The sequence below is a fragment of the Fundulus heteroclitus genome, chromosome 13 (genome assembly GCF_011125445.2).
Source record: "Fundulus heteroclitus isolate FHET01 chromosome 13, MU-UCD_Fhet_4.1, whole genome shotgun sequence".
Taxonomy (NCBI): Eukaryota; Metazoa; Chordata; class Actinopteri; order Cyprinodontiformes; family Fundulidae; genus Fundulus; species Fundulus heteroclitus.
In genome coordinates, this window is record NC_046373.1 from 40,818,699 (window position 1) to 40,845,744 (window position 27,046).

Sequence of the window (27,046 nt, forward strand, 5' to 3'; positions counted from 1 at the left end):
GTAACTACTTCGGCATTAGCGTAGCAGCCAGGTTGTAGTGCACAGAACAGAGGGGGATGTTCACCAACAAAATAAACAACATAGATTTAGTTGTTTTAATAATTTGCTTTAATAAAAGACTAGAATACCCCTGAAAATATGCAGACTCCAGTGGGGCTGATAACGTTGGAAGGCTGGTAGCCTGCCAGCGGTGGTTATTGCTGCAGCAGCCTGACCCGGGTCTTCATTCTCAGACCCTGCATCCCTACGGAGGACGCGCTTTTCTTCACGCCCCTGTTTATGAAACTTATTTTCTGCTCAGTATAAATGAAAAGAAAACTTTTGAAGCAGTCATACCTTGAGTGAGTCTAGTATTTTTACTTTTTCACTCACTGCGTCGATTTAGTTCCTGTGCTTTCATTAGTTTTGCAGAGCACAGTTTTGTTTCCTCTTAACGCAACCTTTTAAAACGTCTTTGTTGGAACAGATTAAAGTTATATCTTAGAACAGGGGTCAAACATACGGTCCGTGGGCCGGTTTCGGCCCGCCGAACAATTTAGTCCGGCCCGGTGGCTAAATGCATTATCATTACTCAAAAAACATAAAAATAAATAAAAAAAATATATATATATTTTTTCCCCCCAGTGTCCCGTCTGGCAATGTGGCAATAAGAATTGTTGTCTTAATGCCAAAAAAAGCTAATCAGATTTGACTTTCACATGTGGAGCAGTCCTGCTTTTGCCATAGTGTCCCGCTTGATTAATGAATGTGAATAGTTTTATTATTATTCATGCGGGGATTATCTCAAATGATATGGACACTACAATGGGAAAGTAGGAGAGGAAAGGAAGAACAAGAAGAAAAAAAAGAAAAGGTGAAAGAAACAGGAGATAAAAGGAAGAGAATGATAAAACAATTATTGAAAAAAAAACATGTACTTTGTTTAATTGAAAATCTGCAGTTCCTATATTGTCCACGAGGGGCGCTGTGTTTTAATCAGCAGATGGTAGCACTGAGCTTCAGATGTGTAATATTGATTTGAAATAATTTTTTAATTTTTATCTGTTTGATGTTTTTTTCATGCAGGACAGTGTTTTTAAGTTCCAAAAAATGTGAATAAATGTTTTTCAACATTGTACAATCACTGTAATCAGTTCTTATGCATGATGCACAAGTAAATGTTTAACTGAGTAAAAGTATTGTTGAAATTGCACATACTTTTCTTAAAAACGCTGAGGTTATTCATTATATATTGTGTAAAAGTGAAATTCATTTAATATAAAATTCAACAACAAGTCCACTTTTATTAGTTCTATTTAATCTTGCAATGAGTTTACTGGTGTGGCCCTCTTGAGATCAGATTAAGCTGCATGCGGCCCCTCAACCAAAATGAGTTTGCCCCCCCTGTCTTAGAAGATAACTGCACGAGCATTCAGTATATTCTCAGCAGAGTTTGAGATATTGGCAAATGATCGCTGTTGTTTGTTTCTGATTTTCGCCTCTCAACATCCGTCCACTCCTCTCCCTGATTAATGGTTAGTAATCTTAGGACGCTGTACCTTTTCTTTGGAGTCATCAAATTTTAATCGCCACATAATGAATGTTATAGCCCCCCCCCCCCATTTGCCCGCTCATTCATAATACAGCCTGATGATCTACGCAAAGCCTTAGTTTGGAGACCTGCATCTGAAAAGCGCCGTAAAAGCCCAGAAGGTTTCATAAATCTCCATTGCCAGCTGCAGCCCAAGGGAGGCTCAACGGGAACCTGGTGCCGTAAACTCCAGGTCAGGATTTGTAACAGAGCCACCACTGCTGGATCCTTTAATGACGTGTGATAAGTTTTAATGAGCTGCGGCCCCAGAAGGGGGGATTAATTTTGCTCAGGAGGTCAAACAAACGTTTAAGTTGATGCAGAATTAGCAACGGAGACTCACTCTGTGTTCTGCTGGTACTTTCGGATGAGGAAGATGATGGCGACGACGGCGCCGACGAGGATGAGGGTGCCGATGATGCCTCCCACCACGGCACCCGTCTGCGGCTCTTCGACGGGTTCCCGTTTCTCTTCTTGCAGCGGTGAGAGAAAGGCAGAGAGGGGAGAGAAAGAGGAAACAAAGTGTTATTACAGGTTCATTTAAATTTCATGAGGCCGATCCCCGCATTTTAATGTTGTTCACTGGCAGTATTTGTGTTTTATTTGTTTTCCTGCTGAGAAGAAGGAATAATCTGTAGCCGTGTGTTTCAGGATTGCTTCATAAAACCGTGGCAGAGCAAAACATGTAAACCAAAGAAAACAGGGCGACAACAGAGCGCAGCCATAAAACATGAAGTATTCACACAGGCAGCTTGGAAATCCTGGCCGTACGTCAACGCCGTAAAGGAAATGTCATAAAGCGCCGACCGGATCCAGCCAGAACACGTCATTTCTCTGTAATTAGGACACGTTTGTGATTTCCAGAGAGGTGTTTGGAATCTGAGCCCAAGCTAAAAGCCGCAGAGACTGTGAAAAAAGGAGGCAGAAATGTTTTCACAGGTTATTTAGTCTTTGGTTTAGTAATGTTTTATTTACTCAGTGTGGCTGAAGCATGCACACGCCACTGCCTCTGGTACAGAGGCGATAAAAGGACAACCGGCAATGTTTTCACCTCGCTTTGACTTTGCTCCTGTTTGATTACTTACAGCGCCTTGACACAAGAATTTACGCCACTTGTACTTTTCCACGTCTTGTCAGAAACTAGCAGGAATTTTATTGGGGTTTTATGTGAAAAAAACAAATAAAAATATAAAAAAAAATGATAATATGCATTTATATTCACCTTCGCTGAGTCAGTAATTTCAACAACTCTTAATATTTCACTTTACCAAGATGTTTGGATTAATTTATGGTTTAATCTTTTGTAGGGAGCAGTTTAGGAATTTCCCTTCTCAGTTGCAACATGACTGCAGACCAGCAGGAGGACCTTAAGTAAAACACTTAAAGTCCTGAATGGAAGTGGAAGAGCTTGGTTGTTTTTCAGAGAGTCCTGACCTTATCTCAATAGAACTCTTTTTGAATGAATTGGTCACCCAACATCAGTGTCTGACCTCCTAAATGCTGGTCAGAAATGATCATAATGACACATTTAAATATTCTAAAAAAGCACTTTTCAAAGGCTTAGACTATTGGGTCAGCCAACAATGGTCCAAACCAATATCAAAGCCTTCGTATTAAAAACTGAATGTCATTGTCACCTTCTTTGCTCTCTCGCTCAGATGAGCGTTCACACTGAGCCTGGTTCTGGTTCTGCTGGAGGTTCTCCTCCCTGTTAAAGGGGAGTTTTCCTCCCCACTGTCGCTTCATGCATGCTCAGTATGAGGGATTGCTGCAAAGCCATGGCCAAAGCAGACGACTGTCCACTGTGGCTCTACGCTCTTTCAGGAGGAGTGAATGCTGCTTGGAGAGACTTGATGCAACCTGCTGGGTTTCCTTAGAGAGGAAACTTTCTCACCAACCTGGAGGATCTGATGGAGTCTGACTTTGGAAAGTGCCGATATTATAAATTGGTGCTATATAAATAAAACTGAACTGAACTGAGTCTGGGTTGGACCTCAGACCCTCATCCATAGATATGGAACTCTTGGTTCCATGTATTGTGAATTGGCACCATATATATAACATTTAATTGAAAATTGAAATTCATGTGTGCGTTTAAAGGCAAATTAACCTTTATTTTTGGGAGCTTGGATGGATATTCCAGTTTCTACCAACTTTTTTGCAAGTCCAGTATTTTTTTTATTTGGCATATTTTGCTGTTGTGTGGTGAAAACATATAGGAAGGACTGCAACCTTAAAATGATCCAAGCTCAGGTTTAACCATTTAATAACAAATAACCAGGATTTTTTTTTTAATTCCTGGTGTCTCTTGCAAACAACGACACAAAGATGTCCGTCTGTCTGGACCAGCGGATAGGGAGAGAGGTCAAAGTGACCTCCTGCAAAAAGGTGCTTGGCCATGAATCTCTTCTTTTCTTCCAAAGTAAAGCAACCAAATCTGGTCGTTTATTCACCTGGCCAGGTTACCTTCCAGGAGTCTCCCATGGAAGCTGCTTTGGACAAGTCTCCCCAGAAACAGGCCTTCAGACCTATAATCACCTGGTCGACCCGCCCAGCAGCCTTTCCTTACGCACTGACTGAGCTTTCTTCCCAAACAGCAGGGGGCAGTCTGTTCATACACAGATGGACGAGATGGACAGACGGATTCAGCAGCTATTCCTTCACAGCTGGACACAGAAACAGACAAAGAAAAAAACAACAAGCAAACAGCTCCAGTCTGTTCCTCCTTGCATAAGAGTTTCTTCAAAGCTCATTTGATGTGTCAAAGATAGCATTTTCTTCCTCTTCTTTTTTTTTTTTTAACGGTTAACAGTAAACTACTTTTTCAAAGACTGGGCTACCCTGCTGCTTGGGAAATTCCCAACAGGTGACACAGGAGTCAGGATTTAATACAGGAACAGAGATCTTATTGAATTCAGAATTGAGGTGAGGGGAGGCTGCTTCCCTGAGGAGAGGAGTGCTGCAGAGAAGATTGATGTAGGAAGCCAGGAGTTTGTTGGAGGGCAAATGCAAAACGTGTTAATAATCTATCAGAGAAGCCACTCGCATCTCTGTGAATGGAAGAAAAGCGCTACAGGAATGCTCATCAAAGGCGCCCGGCGCTCTCACTGCAGGGGAACCAGAGGTACACGAAGCAGCAATAACTTTATTCCCGTACACCTGCTCATATGAGCAGCTTGAACACCGAAAAAAAAAAACCTGGATTCAACGTCTAAATGTCACTCTAAAAAGTTTTCACTTGTAACTGGTGGAAAAGTTTGCCCATATGTAAAATATGCAATTTGTTTTCTGAGCAATATTCTAATTAGAGCACCGGTATTTAGCCGTGTCCTTTATGACGGCTCTGCTCCACCATGGAGCCCCGAAATGAAAGAATGAAAAGGGCAGGAAATGCCAGGCGGCATCTGTGGACACAGGGAGAATTTCATTTCCATAACTATGGAAATGTGTGAAATATATTATCAAACTCAGAGCGTTATCAGTCTTCATGCAAAGATTATCAGAGCAAAGGGTCAGAGTGTGAAGAGTAGAGAAAACTACGAGGAGCACACATGTTTTTTTTTTCCTGTTTGGCTTTGGGGAGCTTATCTGTTTTTGGTTGAATTCAAAGCAAAAAAAAAAAAAAGGTGAGAAGAAGAACAACAAAAACAGCTAAAACCGAGAGCTTGATTATACATCCATCTTTAGCTCATTTTAATTCTCTAACGACCTGTTATGAGATGAAAATCAATTTTACAAACCGCGTGTCGGACCGTCGTAGTAAATATCTCTTAAAGTTAATGTGCTTTAGTGTTATTTTCTGTTTTGAACATCAGGATTCCTAATATGAAGCCCTGATCCTAACTGTGGGCATGTTTGCCTATTAACAAGCCAATCATTAATTCCCCAAACTAATGATACACCTCAACTATCTTCTCTTGCTCCAGTAATTAGGCAACAGGGATTAAATTATTCTTTGCTGTGTTGCACATATAAGTGGGAGATGTTTTCCATCGTTAAAACAGAAATAAAAATGTCCATTCTTCATCTATACCCGATTATCAGAGTAACAGGACAAACTCCATGCAGAAGGACCCCAGGTTGGGATTTGAACCCGAAACCTTCTTGTCCCATGCTAACTAACTAATAACTAATTAAATGATAAAACTATGTATAAAATCCTAGTTTGTATGTTGGCAGAATGTGAAAAACCAAACCTAATAAAGAGAACCGGTTTTTACATTTTATGGCAGCACCAGCGACCACTAAGCGTTTGTGAAAACTCATTTTTTCTCGTCACTGTGGAACAATTTTGGCCCACTCTTCTTTGCAGAATTGCTTTTTTTTGTAGCATTAATTAAGGCCATGCTCCAGCAGCTCAGACAGATTTAAGTCTTGCTTTAACTAGGACACTCTGAGAACCTTGATTAGTTCAGCCTCTCAGAGGTGAACTTTCTGTCGTTGTTGTCCTGCATTACCAAAGAGATTCAAGATCAAGGCCGTGACTAACGGCTGGACGTTCTACTTTGTTCTAGGCTGGAGAATTCAGCGTTCCCTAAATTATCTCCTGAAGCAAGAAAGCAGAACCAAACCATCATACTCTCACCATCATCAATAATCAGGATTATTTTATTTGTCACTGCGGTGGAATTTCTCTTTGGCTACATTACACACAATGAAGGCAAAGAAATAAAATCAAATAAAGACAAACAAACATGCAAAGAACAAAGATTACTTTTTTTAGTGTTCAGGAAAGTCATGGATAAAGATAATGAGGTAGTACGGTGCTTATTGAACAATGATGGTTGAGGCTTTGTTTACAGAAATATGCATTTAGATGTTATTTGATATATAATATGATGACGGGGGTCAGACCGATGGGACAATCATGTTCTATGTTCTTCTTCTAAAATGTTGTTCGTTTTACACCAGACCCAATCAAGCACACACCTTCTAAAAACTTCATGTCAGTCCACATAATATTTCCCCAAGTTTTAGGGATCAACCAGATATTTTTGGCAAATCCTAGAGGGGCATGAGTGTCGTTTTGGGCCAGCAGTGGTTCTGGCCTTGAGACTCATGGAGGCCATATTGGCCCAGTCTGTCTTTCTTTTTGCTGAACTATGAACCTTAACTGAGGCGGTGAGGCCTGCAGAGCTTCAGATGCTTTTCTGGATGCTTCTGTGACCTCTCTGATGATTTAAAGATGAACTGTTGGTGTGAATATTCTTCACTGTTTTTTTTATGTTTTATCCATTTATGCCAAATATTCTGGCTGTAATCTGCTGAGGTTTCGAAGCCTCAGAAATGGCTTTATAACTCCTTTCCAGGCTTACAGATTTTAATGACTTTGTTTGTCATCCGTTTCTTGAACTTTACCAGATCTGGGATTGAAATGTTGCTTAAATGTTTTGGTCACTATTTAAGTGATTTACTATTTTACCTCTTTTTAAAGATTCTTAATTCTCTTATTCATCACTTCTTCAGGTAGAGCCAGTTTGGCCTCTTTGTTTTATTAAAACAAGTTATGTGTTTGTCTGATATTAAAGCAGGTTTTATTATCTGGAACATCATTGACGCCGATGCGCTTTACAGTAATGGCCGTGAAGATAACTGCAGGTTGCATCTAGCTGAAATTCAGGCGAACATGCCGAGCACGGCTCTACATCAGCGCTGCCCTGCACCCAAACGTCCTCTCCGTGCCGATGCCTCCCAGCCGCGCAAGTTTGTTTTCAGTTTGAGCAAAAGCACAGGAGTGAAAACGACGGCGGCCAAACTTTGTGTGGGCTGAGTCTCAAACTTCTCTGGCATGGTAATTGGCAGACTAGCGCCTCCACCGCCGCGACGCCCACCTTAGAAACATTTGTATCCAAATCAACAAGGTATGCACCAACATGCAGCTCATTGTTGGGCATAAACACACCCTGCAGTGAGCTGGGGTCAGCGTCTGCATTCAGAGCGAACGCCAGAGAAAACAAAGTGGCAGTTTATTCAGAGAATTACGTTTGCATTATGCTGTTTGTATTATGCTGTTTGAATGAAAGCGCTCTTTAATATGCGACGGAAAACAAACCTTCACCAACAGCGCTGCAGCTCAGACTGAGACGTACGCAGGCTGCAGAGTAAAACATGTGTCTCTAAGGCTTATATTTAAAGGAGCACAGCTTTTTTAAAGACCTTTGGGGAGGAGCAAACACGTCGACGGACCTTCCTGCTCATCTCTGCCTTGAAATGTTCCCACACAGCGTTACAAAAACGGTCGCAGAACGACACCTTCCACTTTTCACCTCCATCCTGTAGATTCACCGTTTTACTCCAACTCAACGCTCCGTCCTGCTCCGGTTAATATTTACCTGAATTATCTGACATTTTTCTATTTTTTTTCTATTGTTAAAAACTGAGAGAATGGAGATTTACTGAAGTGGAGAATCATACTACAGTGGATACACCCCCCCCCCCCCACCCCCCACCCCAGATAACAACCGCCGTTACCTGTTTGTTTCTCGCTCCACCGCCTGGGTCGGCCGAAATCTGCACACATTACGCTATTATCAAAGTGACACCCAAATGATCTGAAATTCTGACTGTATCACATGCAATTTAAATGGACCTGAAATGACAGTGCCTGTGTTAAGTGCTCCATCGCTCTCACATGCGAAACCATCCAGTGTGGGGGCTGCATCGGCAATCAGACAAACACACTGTGCCCAAGGCCTGCACTTAACTGCCTCTCCCTGCTATCTGCTAAAAGATGTTCTGCCTGCACAGAAAAACAAGTGCTCGCCACCGAGGGCTCAATATGATGTCCAGGAATTTCAGTTTTATTGGCCACAAAGCAGCTATCACTGCTGAATGTAGATCCATCACAGAACGAGAGAACGAGAACGTGACTTCCATCAACGGGCTCGTTATAAAAGTGGAATCAATCAGCCGATAATTGAACTGGTTAATGTGACCTGGATCTGGTCAGGAGTCCGATGAAGCCCATTAACGATGCAAAGTGTCGGGTGCGTGTTGATTGATGTGGTAAATAAAAGAATCTGATAGTTAGGAACAAACTATGATGACGACAAAACATGAAAAAAGGCTTCATCAGTGGCAGGAACACCGAAACCAATAATAATCATGACAGTGGGTATAAAATAATAATTACAATGGTGTCGTTTCAAAGTATGAGCGGAAAAAACGACATTGACAGGTAAATAAAAAAATAGATTAGTAAAAGCATTAAAAAAATAACTGGCAGAACACGATGCAAACAAGATTTTTTTTTTTTTATTAAATACAGTTCTTTCCTCTTTCCTTTGTTTAATCTTCTGACTCAAGTTTAGTTCAGTTACATTCAGAAAACAGGGCTAGAACTTCCCTCATTTACATTTATTTTTAAACAACACAAACATGGAGGTACAACTTTCAGTCGCTAACAAATACAGCTAAAAATAAATCAGTTTTTTCATCTCTGTCAAAGGATGTAGCTGCTTTAAATTAGAAACTGCACTGAAATTCCCAATTTAGCCACAATGCAAGTAAATTGTTAAAAACGAGTAATCTCTACATCTTCAAAGCTGCTTCATTGTGTTTTGTTTTTCTCAAAAAGTGCTGAAGAGGTGGAAAGATTTATAGAAAAGTATATTTGTCTTGATCCCAGGGATCTTTTTGCCTAAATATACCAAGACACAGTAGTGGGTGACAGCCTGGTGAGCTGGAATATCCCTAAAAAAAAAAGAAAGAGATATTCATGGCAGCTTTACTACAGGAGAGGAAATTAAAATAGAGGGAAAAAATAACTGCTACGCTTCTTTTCATTCTGCCTGCTTCTCCCCCTGAATCCGGTTTACAGTCGGAGTATTTATAAAACGCAGCTTCAGCGTCGGAGGGAAGGTGGGAAGGAGGAGGGAAGACGGGAAAAAGAACGGGAGGATGTGAGAGTCGGTGAAAATAAATGAAGAGGGGAGGGAAAAAAACATATCAAATGAACTGAGAAATGGAGAAAAAACAAGATAATGTGGGTGATGCAAGGAGAGAGAGAGAGACGGAGGAGGAGGAGAAGGAGGGATGAGGAGGAGGGGTGTTAGCTGCCTGTGGAAAAGAGGAGATTTTAAAGGTCTAAACACTCCCGAGGGAGGCCATGAGTGACACTGGAACAACTGCTTCTCTGTCTCCCACTTTTTCCTCCATCCCTCTCTCTTCTCATCTCTCTCTCTCATTTCTCAGTTTTATATTTAACAAATTTACCTTCCAATGTAACACCCCCCCCCCCACCCTTCTACATTATTCAATTTCAGTCCTTCATCAAACTCTACTTTCAACTCCAATCACTGCATGTAGCAGCAGGAAAGCCACCAACATGGGAACTTTGTTCTTCACAACGCCGCCTCCCCCGCATCCCAATCCAGCCGTGGCAACATTAGCTCCCCCCCCCCGCCCCCCCATCACTGGCTCAGAGCACACACGCTCTCACACTCTTACTAAAACACGGCCTGCGGCGTGTGTCCGCCGCGGCTAAAAAGACCACTGGAGTTAGGAGTGTGCAGAAATAACTGCAATCAGCGAGCGATAATGATGAATCAAAGGGCACCTTTATTCCTTTCAGCAAGGCACTTTAGAAAAGAGGTGTGAGAGCTGCTGCGTGGGAGAGGAAAAGGTGAGTGGTGGTGAAACACAAAGACGGGCAGCTTTGGAGGGGCCGGGAGTTATTTTTCCTACAACTGTATGTATACATTTGTTGTTTTTGCTCAATATCGCATTATTACTGCTTCAGTTTTGGTTAAACATGTTAGAAATGTAAAGTCTGAAATAGAAGTTTGGACAAGAGAGCTTTTTAGACTGATTTATTCAGGGTGATAGTTTGTTTTGTGTTTTCATAGTGCTTAGTAAAGCGGTAAAAACAGTATTTTGTTTATCATATTTAGTAAAACTCTTTTTGTTTTAAATGGTTTGTTGATATCATATTGTGTGATTTTATCATCCTGATCCACTTTATCCAGATTAGGGAGATCGCAGCATACTCTTACAGCCACGCCAGGGTGGGAATGTTGAGTTCGGCTGTCTTTTGCATTTGCTTGCAGGTGGCAGAGGGGGCTTGGGCAGGAAAGGAAGCTAAGCTAATGGGTAAGGTTAAGCTAAACTGGCTTGATATAAGTTAGTCAAACTAATAAACAAACAGAGTTTGGCCTCTGGACTCTCAAATGCCAGAGCAGCCGTGGTAAAGAAGTGTTGAGTAGGTGTGAAGATACCCACAAGACACCATCTGAGGACCTTGGTGTAGAACAGTGTCCTTCTTGTGGCTTTGAGGTTCAAGAAAGAAGGTTTTCTATTTTTTCCCTACGATGTACCAAACATCAGTTAAGACGACCAGGCCTACTTTAAAGTTTGGATGGTGTTCAAGAAGGGGATTCTCTGGTGCTCCTGGGGAGACTTCATCTTCAATGCCAGTGACGGAGCTACCCAACTGGGAGGAACAGCGTTCCCAGTGTGAATCCCATCAAAGTTTCTTTACTGGACTTCTGCACAAGGCCTGGGATAACAAACACCTCATTCAAGAGCAACATTGTTCATAAGGGAACTCTGTATGAGGCCACCTTTCGTCAAAGATCAATGATCGATATTGCAATGGTATGGTCAGACCTGCACCAATGTGTCTTTGGACTGATCACCCTCAGCTGGTAACTTAGAACCAGAGCCAGGGGAGACTACCAGACAACCCTGGTAAACCCAAAGGATGTTTGAGGATGATCTAGAAATATCTGACAAAGAATCCCGTTCAGGAGATCTTGAACTGGTACATCGGCAAGAGTTTATCTCATCTGCCAAAGGAAAGTTCGGGATATGGAATCAGAATGTGGCATTTTTAGGGTCTGTTACAGATGCGGCTTTCAGGAGTAGCAGCCAGATGATAAAAAAGTAATTAAATTGAAGCAGGATGGCTTTAGCTTTTGATTTACCTTAAGGAACAACTGACTCTTATAGGTATGCAGAAGAAAATAACTTGTGTGTGGGGAAAATTTGGGGAGGCTGGTGTAAAAGGCCTTTGGTAGGCCTGATTTGATTAAGTCTGATGACTCAGAAACAGAAACAGGTACCTTCACCAACAATGTTTGGTTGGGGAAGGGAACCACTGAAATGAAATGAGCATACTTTTCTGGCCACCATGCCCTCAGTTGAGGAGCTATAAGGAAGGTTGGTTCATCCCCGAGGCACAGGTTACAGGATTATGCAAATTCTCAGCTTTCTGGGTCATAAATGTCTGCTGTCACTGGCGTAGCTACAAGTAGAGTGATTGATCGTGTGAAAAATCTAAAATCCACTCCGGTCTTATTTTTTTCTATTGAGGACTTTGTCTTCCAAACTTGTAAGACAGTTCGCTTCTTGTAACTTAGCCATGTTCAAAGTATACGGTGAGAGGAGCGGAGCTACAATGAACGGCTAACACCAAAGCTAACGGGATACATAAACATGAGAAGTGTGCATGTGCAGCAAGAAGAAACTAGCAAGGAACGAGTGCGCACATTGGCTTTATGTGCGTGAGAATGATTGGCAACCAATAGATAAGGAGATCCCCTTGGAACCCGAGGGACAGAGGGGTGTGTGGGACATGAAGGCATCTGATTGGTTCCCTCTATTTGGACCGAATGGCCAGGATTGGTCAGAGTTTTTAAAGGCCCGCAGCTCTCACAGAGGTCTGATGTTTTCTACCCATTTTCTGAATACAAAAGGCATGCTGACACATCAGTTTCTCCAAACTATGTCACAAAAATGTTTCAACCAATAGCAATATTGATTTGAAATTCAATGCAAGACACCTGTTCAACCATACGAATAGTTTTAGACACAAAAGCAGGATTTAAACGAATATGCGGAAAATTGTCAAAAATAATCTCCAGAATATGTAGACAGCACAATCAAACAACAATTTTAACAGTTTATTAACAAACAAAAAAGTTAATTTTGGGGTGAGTTACCCTTTAAGAAGCATTCTGACAGCTGGGTGTGGGTTTTATTGAACGCCATAGATCAGAATCAGAATCAAGTTTATTGCCAAGTAGGTTTGCACTTACAAGGAATTTGACTTGGTATTGATGGTGCAGACAAAAAATAAGAATACAGTAAAATAAGAAGTAAAAGGATATATACACAGCTGTATACACTCAGCAGACGTTGTAGGACTATCAAAGTAGAGAAATCTCACCAATTTCATATCGTAGACCAATAAAATACTTTCTCAGTCTCACTGAGGAGGTTGACTCTAGGGGGTCCAAATGATCTCCAAACCTGGATTTTTTTTGTCCAGGTGTTGACCAGATGTTTACCTTAGTGAAGGTGCTGAGTGGATCATGAGAGTTTAGTTGTTCAGTGGCTCTTTAGATGGCTTATGACTATGCCATCTGTTCATAGACAGGATCTCAGCATAAATGTAGAGAGAAGGACTCATCAGGGTCTCATCTTTAGGTTGACGTCATTAAAACATGACCTTGAATACTTTTGATTGTGGGTCGTATTTCAAAGAGAATGGACCAGGATGGGTGTCAGCTCATGCTGGTCATGAACCTTTTAAACTATCAGCAATGTGCCAAACTATTAGTTTGATATTTAAATTGGGTTAAAATGAATAAACTATTCTCAGTTCTCCCTCAAAAAAAAGTGTGTATCGCTTTTGTATGTGTTATTATATTAGGGGCTTTTTATTTTCCAGCCTTCATCATCACAAACTACTAGCAGTTCTGACTCAAACAGGGACTTTAGCCCTCCCGCTTCCATTCACTGACTCTTAAAAGATAAACATCGTCAGTCACAATCACGCACTCACACAAACCCACACAGCAGCGTGCAGCCTGCGGCCACCATCGCTACACAGACCACTGAAGTTATAAGTGCATCCAAATGACTGCAATCAGCAAACAATTACGATGAATAAAAAAGGGAATGATTATAATGTTGGAGGAGGAAATGCACCTTTATTCCTCTCGGCATGGCACTTCAGGAAAGAAATAAGAGAGGTGGTGGGTGAGAAAGGTAAAAGTGAGTGGAATAAAGACAAAGAACGCCGCGTGGAGATCAGCATAATTTCATAGTGTGTTGCTGATTTTTGTGGCTGAGTGCCGCTGCTTTACATTGCAAAAACCTCTTCACTCCATCGCCCAGGTCCCCTGCAGTAAAAATCTTAATTAGAAACTATAAACATGCAATTTTTGCTCCAGTTTAAATTAGTAAAAAGGCCAAAAACATTAAGAGTGCTTAAACATTTTCCTGGTGGTGTTAGAAGACTTAATGGACAGCAGGAGGTTTGCACATATAATCCATTTCCTGCCATGTAAACGTTTTAAAATGTCTTAACTGGATGTATATAACAACATCAAATTCAGGACCGGAAAATGGAAAGAAATGTGTGCTTCATATACGTTTTGACCTTTTGCTCTAAAGCAAGGACTGGTAAGTGCTTTGGGAATTTAAACCTTGAATTGACATGATTTTCTGATCCTGACATTAATGAACTTCAGAAAATGGCCAAATCCCACTATAATCCCACCTGGCATTTGTTTTTGTTTTGATTTTTGGATTTTTAGAGTTGTCAGCTGGGAAGATAAATCATACAAACGCAATTGTTTCAACATTTGGAGTTGGTAGAGAATAGATGATAATCATATTTTTCGGACTGTGTGTCACAATTCCTTTCATATTTCTGCGACAGTCTGGTGCGGCGTATATCAAATATATAACATGTTTTTATATGGTAATTCATACTGACCAACAAGAACCAAGGAGTAAACATTATCGTCTATAGCCACAAGAGGGCGCTCTAGGCTTGTGAAAACTATATGCTGCTCTTGTACCGCTTAAAAATTTATTTAAAAATGAACTTATTGACAGCAAAGACTGAACACATGTTTGTATGTTGTTTCCTTCAGTATCATCTGTGGTGCAACTGGAAGGGGAAGCCCAGACTGCGACAGAACCACATGTAGCTGATAACATAAACTAATAATAGTTTATGTTGTCACATTCAAGAGCTTCACTGACCTTTCTATGTTGCTCTCAAACATCCGTGTCGTTCTGTTAACTTAGTAACATATTATAGAGCGACTTATAGTCCGAAAAATACGGTAAGTAATAATTAGTACTGCTGCTTTTAGAAATTACAGGATTAGAAATTTAACTTCTGTGCAGAGTTTACCTTCAACCTTCCTTCTACCGTCCAAGTAGACTGTTTTTGTTCTCTTGTTATTCCCCTGACTGTTTAATACCAACCTGACTGCTGTGCGGCCAAATCCACATTTTCTTTTGTTATAAAAGCTGCAGAGCTTTTATTTTGTAGGCGACTGCTGTGTTTTTCAATCGTCAGCAGCTTTGTCAATCAAGCAGCGTTGAGAACTGATTGTTTTTAGGAGTAAAGCTTCAATCTGCACGATAAGAACAGTTTTGCAGAGAGTTTCTGCTACGCAGGAAAAGGCCACAAACATCAGAGGCTTTCTTCAAACTGCAATAGTAACCTCTTTATTTTAAAATGTATTGTTCTGTTTTGGTGTGATTCTGATGCTTCAGAATCAAAGTTTGCCCAATGGAGTCGGAAAGAACCGTTTCCAGACCTGATTGCAATTAAGGGTTTTTTGGTTTTGGTAGCACTGTGTCGTGTTGTTTTACTTTGATGTGGAGTTAAAGCAAGATTTATTTCTGTTTTTTCCTCCATAGTTAGTGAGTTATCTGGGAGAGTTGCTCGTTGTCATATTAACTAGCGTGTCCCAGAGAGATCCAAGGTCCATCCAAGGACCTGAGCCAGAACCATCAGGCTACCTGCTTCTGATTGACCTTTTTGGCCGATTAAAAACAGCTGTTTGTGCTGAGTCAGCTTTCCTGACAGGTCGTATAGGTCAGGGCCGGGACACACCCAGCTGGTGCTGTGAGCTGTGAAACATTTCAGAGCAGGTAAGGCAGGTTTTCCTGTTTCACCGTCACTGACTTGGTTCTGAAAGCTGACGGATCAGGGCTGGTTCCAATAATCCATGAGTACTGGGACCAAGAGCGTCCTACTGAATGAAAGGGTTGCTACTTATGCTGTGACATCGCCATGTTGTAATATTTTACCCATATTTTTTAAAAACCAGCTGTTTACGTGAAAAGAAAATTCAAAACATATATAAGTGCCTCCAAGTGGTCAGATAATTATTATTAATCAGAAAGTAGGTCCTGTTTTCAGCTGCACTTTCAGTTTCAAGCATCCGCCAGCATGAGGTGATTGAATCTTCATCGGCGCACACAGAGCGTTTGCATAGACACCACACAAAGCCTGATTAGTCAGTATATTGTACTTTTACAACCTAAGGCCTCCTTTTTCTTTTCTTTGCATAAACAATAAAGCATAAACATACTGTTTTTTTATATGTATACTAAATGCCTGTATGCTGAGAGTGATGTGAAGTTAAATTCCTTGATTATACACACAATCATGGCCGAATAAAGATGATTCTGATCAAAACAATGATATTATTAGGTGATTGCTGCAATACTTGAGTGGCAGATGTGTAGATGCTGTGGTGCATGTGTGGTACAGGTGGCACGCATCCCCAGATGAATCCCAGCTTATCTGGAGATCATGTCATGCATACTAGTGTTAAATACGTAGGAAGGATATGCAAATGTGATGGGGGTAATAATATTGTTTAGCATTACCTAATATCACTACAGTGTGTATTTTCTGCCGTATTTGAAGGTGCTACTAAAGAGTTTCTGCGAAAAGGGAATCAATTATAGAGGCAAATGCAATTTCTGATTCTGAAAAAAATAAACTTAGAAGCAATTTTGATGAACAGCAGGGCTGCAACAGCGTCCATCTGTTCTGGGAACAGCTCTAAATTCAGCCCATGTCCTTATTTTGAGCCTTTCATATTGAATTTGTTACGTTTCTAAAGATGCAAACACACGAACAATCGATGCTCACATTGTATCAGGTTTTATTTTCTCTGTGGAGAAGAGGAGTCTAAACGCAGAAGCTGCAGAACAAAAAAGGCTTTCAGGAAGAAAAAAGAAAAACTCTTTTAATGACCTGAAACATCAATGGTAAATATCAGGACTTTTGTATCAGCCCCCTTTAAAAGCAAATATCGACTGGCTGGTTGGAAAACTTTAGGAATGATAGAAGATATTCTGTTTGTATTTTCTTTTAAAGAGCAATTCAGAAACAAATGGGAAAAGAACCAAAAGAAGGTTGAGGATCGGCGCCAATCTGCAAACCGAGGATCCCTTGGTACGACGGCTTGCTGGACGAGAAAGAAGTGGGCCAGGGGAAGAATCATAAATAATTTTTAGGCAGCTCCATCCCTGTGCACTCAGTGTAATTAGCCCTGGGAGAGACGAGGAGAGCCACCCAGCTGCGTTTCTGTTACAGTACGTGACAACCCGAGCGGCAAAAGAGGAACAGAACACACACACGTGCACCTGCATGCTGCACGGAGAGACAAGCAGCTCTGATGGCATCTTTAAAATCCCATTTCTCCGCGCAGTTCCCAAACACTTGCAGAGACACGCGCTCAAACGCAGCGTGACCTTTTTGAAAGTTAATCTGCCTGTCAGTGCTCTGTGTTTGTGTGACAGATATTTTCGGATGTGCAACACTTCTGAACCTTATCTGAAGCCAGAGATCCTCTCTCATTTTCTGACAGCGGGAGCTTCTTCTGTCCTTTGCTCCCCTCCACAAGGATGTGAACCAACTTAACGGGATGAGGCACATAAATATGCGCACACATCCTGCCGCTTTGCTCCCTAAATAGCATCGGCGCTAAAAAGGAGGCTGGCCTCGCCGCCTGATGCAAAACACGTCAGCATTGGAAACCATCGGGAGTAAGCGAGGGTGTCTGGGAGACCTGAGAGCCCTGCACCCATCCAGGTCCAAACTGGGTCATGTTGGTAGAAAGAAGGATGCAGGATGTGAAGATGGAGGAAAGAGCCACCTAACGAGGGAGCGAGAAGGAGCGGGACCGGGCTGAATTTATCATCTCGCCTCAGTCTCCTCGGTCTCGCTGCTGCCGTCTTTGTGCAAACACACTGCAGCTGACATTTCCAGTTGTCTCCTCTCTTGAAAGAGCTGTCATCTACCTAGTCATACAGCATCAAATCAGTTAAAGGCTGTGCAGCAAAGGGAGCACAGTGTGATATATGCAAAGAGATTTTTTTTTTTTTGCAGGCAAATCCTACAAACATGCTCCGTCTGAGGTGTGACGGTTTAAACCAACAGCGGGGTGAGTTGTGTCTCTGCGGTGTCTCTTCAGAGGCGTGATATCATGCAAGAATGTTAGGAACAGATCAAGTGCCGTCTAGTACAACTGGGTAAACTATTAAAGATGCTCCAGCTTTGAAAAAAAAACGTCAATAGAGATGAGGTTGGAGATGTTCCAGAGGCTCAACGTTAACCTGCTTAACCTGGTCGCCATCAACCCGCTCTGATCTGTGGTCGCCATCGTTATCCTGTCAGAACGCCGTCGTTTTAACCATCTGACCCAAACGGTTCCTCTCTCTGATTGGCTGGAGTCAGACCTATTTATAGAAATACAGAAACATTTATGTAGGACCTTAAAATAAACCTAGACACTGGGGTTTCTGATATGCATATCCACTTGTTTCTGCGCTTTAAAAAAAAAAATAAATCACAAATCCAAGCCTGAAGCCATTGCTCTTCATTTCTTGCTTTTACCCCTCCACCTAAACCCTTCCCTTGGCTCTTAATTTAAGTCGTGCCGTACTCCACCGAGAAATGAGATTCTCCTTTAGGAAGCCAGTTAACGTCTCAGTGATACAGATTCCTTGACGCTACACTGATACAGCGACATCCAGCACCTTCTTCACTAATTGGCAGAAACACTGAAGATGTGGAAAAAAAAGTCTAATAAATTCAGCTTTTGTGGCGTCAGCATGATCTCACCTTTATCTCAAACAAAAAAGAGCAACAACCCAACTCTAAATTTAAATGCATTTATTCGCAGAGTAAAAGAAAATTAACATCAACGTTAAATCTCTCCATCCATCCATGGCGTTCCCAGACCAGACAGCATATATAGTCCCACCAGTGAGTTCTGGTTCTCCCCTGGGGTTCCATTCAGTGGGATGTACCCAGAAAACCACCTCAACTGACTCCTTAAGATAAGCACACTGCAAGAAAGGAACTAAATGTAGGTAAAATTTTCTTGAAATCAATGTATTTTTCCTTTATTTGAGGAGCTAAATAGGACTATTTGCCAATGGAATAAGATTTCTGCACTAAAAATAGGAACAATTGTTCTCCATCATCTTATATCAAGTGCATGATATCTAATTATCTTATTTTAGGGGTAAACATACTAATTCAATTGGCAAATAGTCTTATTTTAGCTCCTCAAATCAAGCACAAATTTTCAAGAATTTATTTTTACTTTTAGTTCCCTTTTTGCAGTGGCAGAAGCAGCTTTGAAGCCCACAAGTGCTAATTTCCAGGAATTAAATGTGACTAAAGTTCTTTTTAAATGTAGACATTACTTTTTTTTAAGTTGGTCAGCGTGTGTAGGGAATTCTGACTTGCTTTTAGCCAGGGGGATGGATATAATGTGACACTGTGGCTCATTTCTTTTCAGAAAGGGGAAGATGAGAGAACGTACCATTCAAAGAAGGCAGCTGTGTGTTGTTGCATATTCTGAAATTAAGGTAGGACAATATCAATCAAATCAAAAAGTAAAAAAAAAAAAAAACATTAATTGTGACAAACAAGGACTTTTAAATTCATCTTTCCACCATGCAAAGTGGGAGGATAAAAAAAAAAAAACACCTCCTAAACTCATTGTTAGACAACAGCAGCAAAGATTGGCCACTTGGGCTCTCCATAATTAATCGTTTGACTCCATTTACTTATCAACTGGGTATTTATGAGGTTTGCCAGAAAAAAAACATGGTTGATGGTTGATCCTAAAATCACATGCTGGTGGAGTGGACATGAGGTGCTGTGGAGTTTAGCAATCTCCACTTTGGTTGCTTTGGTCAGATGAGACTATAATTGAGATTTTCAGCAACCCTCCATGAATGGAAATGCAGGAAATCCCCTCATGTGTGCAGTTAGGTTGTCTGAAAGGTCCGATTTCCTTTCCACACACCCTGGGAGCCTTGTTGACATCACAAACCCTTTCAAACATCAGGATAGTTTAATGGTGCCCTCTCCCAGGAAACTGAAAAAATGGCTCATGGTCGGGTCTTTCAGCAGGATGAGGATCCAAAATTTATGACTGAATCAGTTCAGAAATGGTTCAGCAGATACAAAATCAACCTTATTGACCATCGCAGTCCCAGGACATAAGCCCTGAAGATAAGAGAGCATCTGAAAAGATTCAGCGTCTGGACAGGTTGCACAAAGAGGAATAATCAACCCTTCTCCCCTGATGCTCCAGTCTTCTGAAATGTTAGAGAAGACGTGTTCGCAAAAGAAGAGCTTTACAAGCCAATAGGTGATTTTGTTAAAAAGAGATATTTCTGGCATTAATGCATCACTAAAGACAATAAAATGAAGTATTTTGGTTCTGCATTAAGAAATTAATTTAATTTCAAGGCGTTTTCCTCATCTTCACCAGGAAGACATTAAATATGGAGATGCTGGATGTGTTTTCTCTGATGGACTGGCGACCTTTTCCAGGTTGGACCGCGCATCTCGCCCAGCGGCTGCTGGAGATAGCCACCCCCCCCCCCCCCCTCCCCTGGCATCCCTGCATGGAAAAGCAGTAAACGGATGGATGGATGTGGTTTATATGAGTTCTGCTGTTAACATCTGTCATACTGGTTGGGGCCACATAAGTGTCAGAGAACCATTAGGAAGTTTTGGAGTCTGCAGGAGCAAAACTGACATGTGCTGATAACAAAATATTCCAGTCTATTTAGGTTTATTGTCAATGGCTCAGACTAAATAAGTCCTCCTTTATGTTTAGGGCCGCGGTAAAGAGATCCAGCCTGCATTGCTGCATCTGCCAGCTGCACATTCATCTTTGCTCTATAGCTTTTTACCCACAGCTGAAGTGTGAAAGAACTCCTGAGTCAATTTGGCACTCAATAGCAGCCAGCTGAGCAGCACGGTTAAAAGGTTAAGCGACTGGGGTAATACCTGCACAAAGAAACGGGAGAATGCAAAAATGGGCTGTTAGCTGTTGAAGGAGTTGGGGCGCGCTCAATTTTAGCCTCGTCAGACACTCGGAGTGACCCGGCGAGTGGAGGAGAGATCAGTTCCATCAGGCGCTCCCTGGGTTATTTCAAACATTTGGAATATATTCAAGTGCTGTTTTGCCCAGGTCTGGAGCCGAGGGAAGGCTATAAATATTCATCCTACTTTACTGTTAAGTTCACTCAGTCGAGCACATGTCACTTCGAGCCACTTCAAACACACTCCTCGCTGCGGTTTCGGGTCCTGCGGGCCCCGAATCGGGGTCGCGTTCTCCTGACGGCCAATCAAGGCGACCCTCAGAGAGGGGGGGGGGGGGACGCGACGGCGTCCGTGCGCTCCAGACTCTCCACCGCTGGGATTCAGATCATGTTTGTCTTCATATGTGGGCGTGTGGAGAGGCCAAGAGGCAGCCAATCATGGAGGGCCAATCATCCATCACTCAGACAGCGGCGGTGCCACCTGGGTGCCCGGGCGGCTGTCTGTTACCTGCTAACCCCGCATAAGCAATGAACTGGAGGTGAGAGCTGTGAGAGAGCGAAGGAGAGGCAGAGGTCAAAAACTCTCTCTCTCCAACACAGAGGAAGGGGTCTGAGGTCAAATATGCAGACAGGCGGCATGTGAAGGACAGAAAATTCAAACGTGCCCGTGAAAAATTGACATGCACTTGAAGCGAGGATGGAGGGACTCATTTAAATGCTAAACATGCAGAAAATGACGTAAAAAAATCTATAAAAACGCCACAGCTCCGGTTAACCTTGCAACCACTTGCAAAGAACAGCAGGTTGGGCTCACCAACATTAGATGCTAAACATGTCCTACCTCCTCAACCGGAGATAAGATTCACCTTTCTAGCAACAACCCCCTCCCAGGTGGGTCGGCTTTTAAACATAGGGTGAATAAGTGCACATCATGCCCCCTACAAAGGGCTTCAGGAACCCGGCTAGGGTGCAATATCAGAACATTTCATGGAAAGATCTGGTGACTTCTGTAATAATTGTCTTTTATTCACCTAAACCTCCATGTGTCCATTCTCAAAGCAGCAAAGATGAATTAAAGACTAAGAATTGTTTTTAATACCATTACATAATTCCTATAAAACAATCAAAACTGAAACATATTTTTACATTTATACTGTACTTTCTAAAGAATACCAGATTGTCTGGGAACTTTCAATTAGTAAACCATGGTTTTCTCTCAGACTCAGCTGTGTTAGATACTCTTCAAAGTAGGAAAGACAAGAGAACATAGCCTAAAACGATAGCAGCTGTGCGTTGATGTGCATAACTCGTGAAATGGCTGCACGAAAAAAAGCTCTTTCAGGGTTTAGGGTGAAGGTCCAAAGCGGCAGCAAGAAATCGTCAGGTGCATACTGAAAATAATAATATTTAATGGAGCTAACTCAAGAAAAAACACAACGTAGCTACAGGGATGGAAAACAGACGATGCAACACAGGAGGAGCAAAAATTCGGTACTGAATTAGAGCTGGGAATCGATAGAAAAGTGGGATTAACGAATTATCACAAACATCTACGTATCGTGCCAAGCTCCTGGCCAAAATGTATCCATATTTAGAGTCAGAGCAATAATTAATACGTTTGAAACAACTGAAGGTGTGCAACACGAGGCTGGATGAGGATCCGAGTTCATTTCATCTCAGCTTCTGGTGAGGGAGGTAACAACATCGCCATCTTGGGGTCTCGTTTACAGCGATTGGGTGGCAGCTGCATGGCAACTGGTTGTTTAAGAGGTTTGAAAAGAAAAAGCATTTTCTGTTTTATCACCAGAAAAAAGCGTGAAAAAACTGCTAAACCATGCTGAGACACAAAAACAGAAGAAACCTGCCATAGGGGAAATACTTATTCATACAAATCAACTCTACTTTGGTTCATCCCTTTAGGTTATGGGTTATAGGTCTTAATGAGTTAAAATTCAGAGTTAGGTGTAAAATAGGGGAAAATAAGCAGCCAAAACCCAATAAAATCTTAAAAACTCCTTCAGAAAACCTGACTGATCAAAACCACCAACAAACTTCTGAGTAAATGGAAGCAAACTATAATGAAAGGAGGAGTTTTGTAGGCAGATAAATCCAGGTATGATGTCAGCGTAGCGGTAAATCCCTCTAAATAAACACAGAAAGCAACCTTTTACATCCATCACTAGGTGGATTCTATAATTACATCCTTTGCTCCTCTGAAATGACCCGACTGCAGCTGGAATCGGCTGTGTGAGGTTTGCAAAAATAAATACTGAATTAAGCCCAATAAAGCGCCCGTAAACAAAGCAGTTCTTAAACAAAGCACCTCCTGGAGGTCATGTCCTCCTCCCTCCTCCGCCTGCTGGATGAGCTCAGAGACGTTCGTTTGTGGGGTTCCTGTTTGCCTTGCTGCCGCGCTGTGTTTGCCGTCTTTCCTCGTCGACGTCGGACCGATGGTTCGCACCTCGGCCTGTTTGTGCGTTTGTTTTTGTGTCTGTCGTCCAGCGTCGCAGTTTGGATGCGCGTGCATGTGTTAGCTTCACGCGCTGCGACGCTGTTCTGTGCTGGCGGGGAACCGTATGCTTCCTGCCATCCGCTGCCACGCCGAATCTTTCACAAGCCCCACACACAGAACCGCACAGAGCCCACAGCTGCGGTGGCCTCCTTGTCCCTGCAACCCCATCGGTCATCCGTCCCCTCGCTGCTGACCTTCACACACATACGCACACACACACACACACACACACACACACACACACACACACACACACACCGCGGTTCATGCATGCAGACGACAACAAGGTGACCAAAACCTCACAGCTGCAGCGTCCAAATAGCACACTTTGCAGTGAAGTGCACAGACACACGAAGGGCACAGAGATAATGGGAGAAATGTGTGCAACACAAACATCTGCACACGTGGGACGCGTTGCAGGGAAACAGAGTTCATTCAGGAAGAAAGCCACTAAAACAACAACAGGCCTCCGCGTACCAACTCTACAATTCCTCCATTTAAATAAATATGCCAGATTCCATCAGTCACATTTACACACAGACTCGGTTGTGTGATTTAATAAAAGGAGCAGGTTTCTGAATCGCTCAGACGTTTTCTTTTATTTAATGAAAATGAAAATAAAAAAGCAAAAAATCTTTCTTCCAAACAGCGCAGAACTTCCGTTGAAGTCCAGCCACGGAGGGTCGGAGTCCTGCAACTTTTACACGTGTCCCTGAGTCAATCCACCTCAATCAATGCTGAGTCCATCAGTGGGATTCCTGTAGAACAGGACTGCATGATGACGTGGAGGTAGTTTGGCCCTCTAGGACTGGAGCCCTACACTCCTGCGTTCAGCTATAAAAGATGCAAAATTAGAACAGTGGTGGTTCCTGGGTCAATGGAACCTTCTGCCACCCGACAATCAAAGTGCAACAGATCGCTTAAACTGTGGGACCGGGGAACATGCAGTACCGTTCTGCACACAAGCACGAGAAAATGTCTCTGCAGGAAGCAGGGCCTCCAACTCCCATCTCCTGCACATGCATACATGGATAGAAAATGTGTTAAAGGAGCAACATTTCTGTTTCTGGTGGCGGTGGATCAGCCATTTCTGAAGCCACCCTGGACAAAGGCCCATTTGGTCCATATCAACATCCTGTTTCTGCCATTTCTTCCTAACTAAAGGTTAGTTTACACTAATGTTCCCTGGTTCCCTTCTAAGGATATACACAAGTTAATTCAGTTTAGGTTTGTTTATTTATTTAGCACCAATTCATAACTGATTTAATTTAAAAGCACTTTGCAAGACAAGTCCGGTTCATTTAAGATTAAATAGAATTCGGTTCTGTCTGCTATTTCAGCATCAGTGGAAGCTGCAAAGACAGAAACTGAACACCCTTATAGAGAAAGGACTCTTTATCCAAAGCTGTCTGAATAGTGCAGTCAGTGAGGAAGGAGGTAGGAAAAGGATCCTGTATGCTTCCTCCTGCAACTAGTTTTGCCGAGGAACCCCGCAACGTCCCTTACCGGCACCATAAAGCCTCAAGGAATCCCACAATCCTTTGCGTCATAGGACGTATCAGCACAGCCCATCTCACAGAAATCAATGAAAATGTCCAGAGAGAAGAGAGAGTGCACTTTGTAGTTAATTTTCAGAAGGCTGTAGGGCCGGATTTGACTCGAATCATCCATGTTTCCGTCACATAACGATGTCGGAGTTAAACGCCGTCTGAAGTCAGCGCAGCAGTCTGAGGCTCCTTTCCTCCCCATGATGGAGTTCTGACTGTTGACCCCATGAAAGGTGAAGGAAGAGGAGCTGGGAGCTGTTATTAAGGGTCAACATATTCTAAGTATCAGCCCAGTTGGAGCAGAGCGCATCTCTCTGATATCATGAACCTTATTTTAGAACAAAAAGTTCAGAGAAAGGTGCAGCTGCAGGAAAATGTAGTTCCTCTTTCTGTTTTATATTTACATATACACACATGCAGGAGGCGATACCTGGACTCCACAGAGGTTGCACGGGCAGTCCAGCTCCACCAGGATTCAGTTCAGTTCAATTCAGTTTTATTTATATAGCGCCAATTCATGAAACATGTAATCTCAAGGCTCTTTCCAAAGTCAAATTCAGTCAGATTATACAGATTGGTCAAAGAATTTCCTCTCTAAGGAAACCCAGCAGGTTGCATCAAGTCTCTCCAAGCAGCATTCACTCCTCCTGAAAGAGCGTAGAGCCACAGTGGACAGTCGTCTGCATTGTTGATGGCTTTGCAGCAATCCCTCATACTGAGCATGCATGAAGCGACAGGATGGCTTATGAATACGGACCATAGCCAGAAGGTTCGCTGTGTCTTCCGGCACAATCTCTAGAGCAGCGACCCTCAAACTGGGGCCAAAATCTGCTAAAATTAGGAAGTATGCCAACAGTTACATCGAGAACGAGGATCTAATCTCCACCAAATCTCTAATATTAGGTGTAATTATATATACTTTTAAAAACACAATAATTCCTGATGTATTTAACAGTACAAAAGGCTGTTTAAAAATACTATCATCAAGAGGAATCTAAAGGGGTCCTAGGAAAAATGTTACCACTCCTAAGGCGTTCCTGAGCAGGAAAAGTTTGAACCCCTGATTTAGAGCACAGAGAAGATTTTATTTTTCAATCCATTATTATTGGTTGGTGAATATTTCTCTACTTCAAACAAAGAATGGGTCTAGCTGCTAATGTTGCTGATAACGTACCTCTCCATAAATTGGAATATACATTTGGACAAGGCTTGTTTTTCCAGATTAAAAATTCCTTTTGAAAATAAAAATGACATTCTGTGTGTGATTAATCGATATGTTTTTCAATCGGGTTAATAAATAAACTCTTCAATAATATTGTGATTTATTGAGATGCACCGGTATAATATATAAGCTCATTACTTTTTAAGCCCGACAGCTCTGCGGCTTTTCTTTCTCGCCCTAAAGACAGTCGGTGCTTTAGTCTTTGTGTCTCTGTCTGCAGGTAATTAGTTTCTGTCTGGACGGGTCGCAGTGAACTCCATGACCTCCAATAATATCCTGACTTTTTTTTTGGGAGGGGGGGGGGGGCACAGAACAGACCATGGAGTGAAAAGATGATTTATTTTCTTCTCTTTGGTTTAACACCAAAGCAACTATATTTCCTCTTTCTGTGCACTTCCCACACTCATCCATCACTTCCCACCTCTGTTAAAAACTCATTTCATCTCATTTTTTTTCAGAAAACTCTCCTTTTCTAAATTCTCCAGTTCTGCTTTTCTCCCTCGCCCTCCGTTCTTTCCGTCCATCTCCTACCATCCACCTACTCTCTCCTCTTCCGTCTCTCACCTGTCTCTCCATTTTTACTTCCAGTGCCCAGCTGTCGCGCACACTTGGGCGACAAATTGAGAAACAAGTGGCGTAACTTAAATTAACTCAGCATTAGCTTGTAGGTTTGCTGGTGATTGTGCTTAACTGATGGGAATTTGTATCAAAGATAAATATTTATGAAAGCAGGAAATAATTGTCAAGGTGAAAATGAACGCAGTGAGGCGCCATCAATAACAGTACGCCCATCACCGCCTTGGTTCCTTGGCATCTCATTTGCATTCCCCTTTTATTTCCACGCGCACTTATTTGTTTTGCGTCTTGGTAAAAGCTTGAAATATAGCCGGCAATAGCTGACATTAAAGTCCAATGCCAACATGAATACTAATCGACCAGAAAGTGGCTTCTTAATTCGTGTTTTTCCAGAGAAATGTGCGTCTGAACGCGGAAAGTTTCAGTCCCCACTAAAGGCAACTTTAACTCCACTCGTGTGAAAGTCTGCCGAGAAGCTCGAGAGAGAAGACTGGAAGAAAACA

The 27,046-nt window shown here is 42.1% G+C and overlaps 1 protein-coding gene across 2 annotated transcripts in view; it reads right to left on the bottom strand.

Moving 5' to 3' along the window:
* pvrl2l (PVR cell adhesion molecule related 2 like) overlaps nt 1-27,046 on the bottom strand; it is a 476,506-nt gene that overhangs the window by 23,272 nt on the left and 426,188 nt on the right. For both annotated transcript variants that reach the window (XM_036145796.1, XM_021315647.2), the window contains exon 7: nt 1,914-2,043. In XM_036145796.1, coding sequence (XP_036001689.1) covers nt 1,914-2,043 — 130 coding nt within the window. The remainder of the gene's footprint in view (nt 1-1,913; nt 2,044-27,046) is intronic.